Source organism: Amborella trichopoda, chromosome 9, assembly GCF_054954075.1.
Source record: "Amborella trichopoda isolate Santa Cruz 75 chromosome 9, AtrichopodaSantaCruz75HAP2 v2.0, whole genome shotgun sequence".
NCBI lineage: Eukaryota > Viridiplantae > Streptophyta > Magnoliopsida > Amborellales > Amborellaceae > Amborella > Amborella trichopoda.
In genome coordinates, this window is record NC_142344.1 from 6,754,125 (window position 1) to 6,758,574 (window position 4,450).

General features: G+C 40.4%; 1 protein-coding gene across 1 annotated transcript; it reads left to right on the top strand.

Annotated features, from left to right (window-relative positions):
• Window positions 1-210: 210 nt before the first annotated feature.
• On the top strand, window positions 211-4,134 carry LOC18424076 (pentatricopeptide repeat-containing protein At2g27610). Its single transcript, XM_011630745.3, has one exon. It carries the CDS (start codon window positions 618-620, stop codon window positions 3,906-3,908), a length of 3,291 nt encoding a protein of 1,096 aa, XP_011629047.2. The 5' UTR covers window positions 211-617; the 3' UTR covers window positions 3,909-4,134.
• Window positions 4,135-4,450: the final 316 nt, after the last annotated feature.

Sequence of the window (4,450 nt, forward strand, 5' to 3'; positions counted from 1 at the left end):
AATTAAGATATATTAACATTAATTTCTTTTTATTTGTATTATTTTATTACTTTTAAATTTATCTAGAGCTTTGGGCCACGTCCAGGACTTAGCCAAGTAATTCGCCTCGCCAATGGACTTGTCCCCTATGCCGAGGCAACTTCTTACCAAAAAAAAACAAAAACAAAAAAATAAAATAAAAGAAAAGAACAAGAAGAAGAGTTAGAAGTAGAATTAGAATTGATAATGCTCTTCTATTCCGAGAAAGGCAAAAATACTTGGTGAATTACCCATATCTTCAAACTTCAAACTATTCTCATGAATATGAGAAACTATTTATCGAGGGTGTTAAAATGCAGCGGAATTTATTGGAGACGTTAAGCTTCAAAGTTTTACATACGTACATGCATGTTCGATGTATCTCATACATGTCATACGTATGAAACTAATCTTCATGGAAAGTAAGACCAACTACAAGGGTTGGTTATTAGTAAGTACCCATTAAGCTTGAAAACTCCTGAATATACAAGTGCATGGCAGATGTACCATGCATTTTATATATGCATGGATATAAAACTTGAAGAACAGGTTTTGTTAGTAACAGAGTCTGTCATGGCAACACCTTCCAAAGGAAAAACATGGCTTCTCAAACATCCATATACCATTCCATATCTCTTAGCTTGCGAAAGAAATTCTCCACTCGGTATCTATTCTCCACAATCACAACACGCGGGGAGCAAGAACACTACCCCTCGATCAAGCACGCCCCGCTTATCAAGCTTGGCTTCAAAACTGATGTATATAGCTGCAACAGATTGATATATGCATATTCCAATGCCAGAGACATCGTCTCAGCGACGAGAGTGTTTGAGGAAATGCCCCATAGGGACATCATTTCATATAATACTATCATATCATGCTATGTTCGGAATGCGTGCTATGAAGAAGCTATCAAGCTTTTTAGAAGAATGCATGCCATGGACATGGGTTTGGATCGGTTCACCATGGCTGCAATTCTCAAGGCATGCAACCATGCATCATTTTGTTTGGATCATGCACACCAATTATATGCAGGTTCTTGGAAGAATGGGTTACATACCGATGTCTCTCTATGCAATGCCATGATTAGCCTCTTCTCTCAGTTGGGCGCATTAGAAGAAGCTCGGCGGGTCTTCAATGAAATGCCCGGACGAGACCTAGTCACCTGGAATGCCATTATTGATGGACATTCTCAATATGAGTCATGCATCAATGCCATGGGATATTTTCAACTGATGAAAAGGAATGGAATGAGACCAGATGTGTACACATTTGTCAGCGTCATGTCCTCGCTTGATGGAATTGCATCCATGGATTTTGGCATCCAAGTTCATGGCTGTATAGAGAAAAGCCCTCTTTGTACTGATACCTCCATAGGGAATTCGTTGATTGGCTTCTATACAAGGACTAAAGAAATTGATGAGGCCCGAAAGCTTTTCGAGCTTATTCCAAGTAAAGATATGGTATCTTGGAATGCTCTTATTGCAGGTTATTCTCAAAATGGGATCTCTGAAGAGGCGTGGGAGTTGTTTTGTTGGTTGAGACGGGAGGCCATGCAGCCCAACAGCTCAACCTATACAATGATTCTCTGTTCTTGTGCAGTTTCACCAGAGATGAGTGAGGGGAATCAAGTGCATGCGCTCTTAGAGAAATCTGGTTTCGATTATGATATATTTGTAGGAACTGCACTGATTGACTTCTATGCAAAGTGTGGAACAATAGAAGATGCAAGAGAATGTTTTGAAAGAATGCCCCAAGTTAATTTAATCTCGTTTAATACCCTCATTTCAGGATATTCTCAAAATGGTCGATGCAAAGAGGCATTGGATTTATTCTCCAAAATGCAAGAATTAGGTACGAAGCCTGATAGGTTTACTTTTTCTGGTCTTTTGAATTGTTTCATTGACCGAGACTTGCTCAAAGAAGGTGAGCAAGTGCACTGCCAAGTAATTAAATTGGATATTGATTCAGATGCTTGTGTTGCTGATGCTCTGGTTAGCATGTATGCTAATTTCCAGGAGATGGATAATGCTCAAAAAGTTTTTGATTCCATGCTTTACCCTGATATTGTATCATGGAATTCTATGATTTCTAAATATGTTTTATTTGGTTACATGGAAGACTCATATAGGCTGTTTGCGAGAATGAGGCAGGTCCTGAGGGACTTTGATGAGTTTACTCTCTCAAGCCTGCTTAAGGCATCTTTAACGTTAGAGCAGGGAAGAATGCTTCACGCTTTGGTTATAGTCTCAGGTTTGGTACAGGATGAGGTTGTTATTTCTGATTTGATCCATCTCTATACACGAAACAAGTGCATAGAAGATGCTCTAATGGTGTATAACACGATTTCTGACAGGAACGAGATGGTTTGGAACTCATTTCTAATCAGCTCTGCTCAAATCGGGGCCAGAGAGGAGTGTATCAAAGTTTATAGCCAAGGGCTTGTGCAAGAAATGAGGCCCAGAGAATTTGCTTTAGGATGCATCATTAGGACATGTGGTAGGTTACCATCAGTTAATGCAGGCAAACAGATACATACCCATATCATCAAATTTGGAATCGATATCACAGGTTATGCTGGAATAGCTCTAAGAGACATGTATAGCTCTTGTGGATGCATGGACTCTGCCAAAAAGGTCCATGATGCCGCATCCAACAAAGACATCCATGCATGCACTGAAATGATGGTTGGATATGCTCGTCGTGGACTCTTTAGGGAAGCTTGGGCAATTTACCCTCAGCTTGAGGAAGCATTTGAACAAATGGATGAGCAAGCCATCAAAGATATCCTTCGAGTTGCTGCAAGCGTAGCATCAATCAGTCTTGGAAAAAAGCTTCATGGGTTTGTGTTAAGACATGGGTATGAGACAGACCATCTTGTAACGAGCGGCCTAATCAGCATGTACTCAAAGTGTGGGTCAATAAGAGATGCAGCTGCCCTTTTTGAGCATGCATCAGACATGAATATCGTCACATGCAATGCCATGATAGCTGGCTATTCTAGGAATGGTTGTTCTCAGCAAGCAATAGAATTGTTTGAGCAAATGAAGAACATAGGTGTTGAGCCAAACGACATTTCTTTTGTAGGTGTTCTCTCAGCATGCTGTCGAAGAGCCCTTTTCGATCACGGATTAAAGTACTTTGATAGTATGGTCAGGGTTCATGGTATTGTTCCCAGAGCAGTTCATTATGCATGCATGGTGGATCTGTTGGCGAGGGCAAGGCACCTTGATATGGCAAGAAATTTTATAGAAAGAATGCCTATTGCTCCTGATGAGTCAGTGTGGCGCACCATGTTAGGTGCCAGTAGAATGCATGGTGACATAAATCTAGCAGAACAAGCATCAAGAAATCTACTAGAGCTTAACCCTAGAAGTTCTTCAACCTATGTTCTACTATCAAATGTATATGCTTCAGCTGGAAGGTGGGATGACGTTGCTAGAGTCAGAGGAGAGATGAAATCAAAGGGAATAAGAAAGGAACCAGGGAGTAGTTCAATAGAGTACAGAGGAGAGGTTCATGTGTTCTTTTCAGATGATGGGGTTCACCCATTGTTGGATGAAATACATTTAAAATTGGTGGAAGTTATTGGCATGGTGAGAGAGACCGGGTATATCCCTGACACAAGGTTTTCACTTCAGGAGCTAGACGAGGATCAAAAAGAGCATAGCCTGCTCCACCACAGTGAGAAATTGGCACTAGCTTTTGGCCTTCTAAAAATGCCCACAAGAACCCCAATTCGAATAATAAATAACCTCCGAGTTTGTGGAGATTGCCATACAGCATTTAAATGCATCTCCAAGATACTTAACCGAGAAGTGATCTTGCGAGATACAAGCCAATTTCATCATTTCCAATCTGGTTCTTGTTCTTGTGGAGACTATTGGTGACTGGGATCAATTTGTCCAAGGAATGGTAGACTGTCCTGGAATATGAATTAAGATTAGGACACAAGTACAGATAAAACAAAGCACAGCCGAAATCTGAACTTCAAGAAAAAATCTGTTGTGTATCCATGAGGCTGATGGGCTCTGCGTTTTGCACGACTGTTGGACGTCATCTAAACAGATGTTGTAGAATTGTATCACAAGCGTAATAAGATCACTTATTCAATCACTTGCGACTGATAGTAAACTCCAAATTTGATCAACAGGACTGGAGTTTCAACTGGAAAAGGGTCTGGTCCAACTAGTTGAATTAGTTCATACAATAATTCCAAGAAAATGAAATAAGGCGTCCTTTGGCAGAGTTTCCAGTTGAACAGGCAAATTCAAAACGGTACTTTTAGCAAAGGCAGGTTATTTTATGAACCCGGACCAGTTTTGGTCCAATCCATAGTCCAACCTGTTGACCCAGGCTATCCCAGTCTAGTTTCTAAAACATTGATTAGTTGATCAGAGAAATGAAATTTTGCATAATTAGAAGCTGGGAA

Excerpts from the sequence above, each read along its gene's own strand:
- LOC18424076 (XM_011630745.3), top strand. The coding sequence starts at position 618 with ATGGCTTCTCAAACATCCATATACCATTCCATATCTCTTAGCTTGCGA.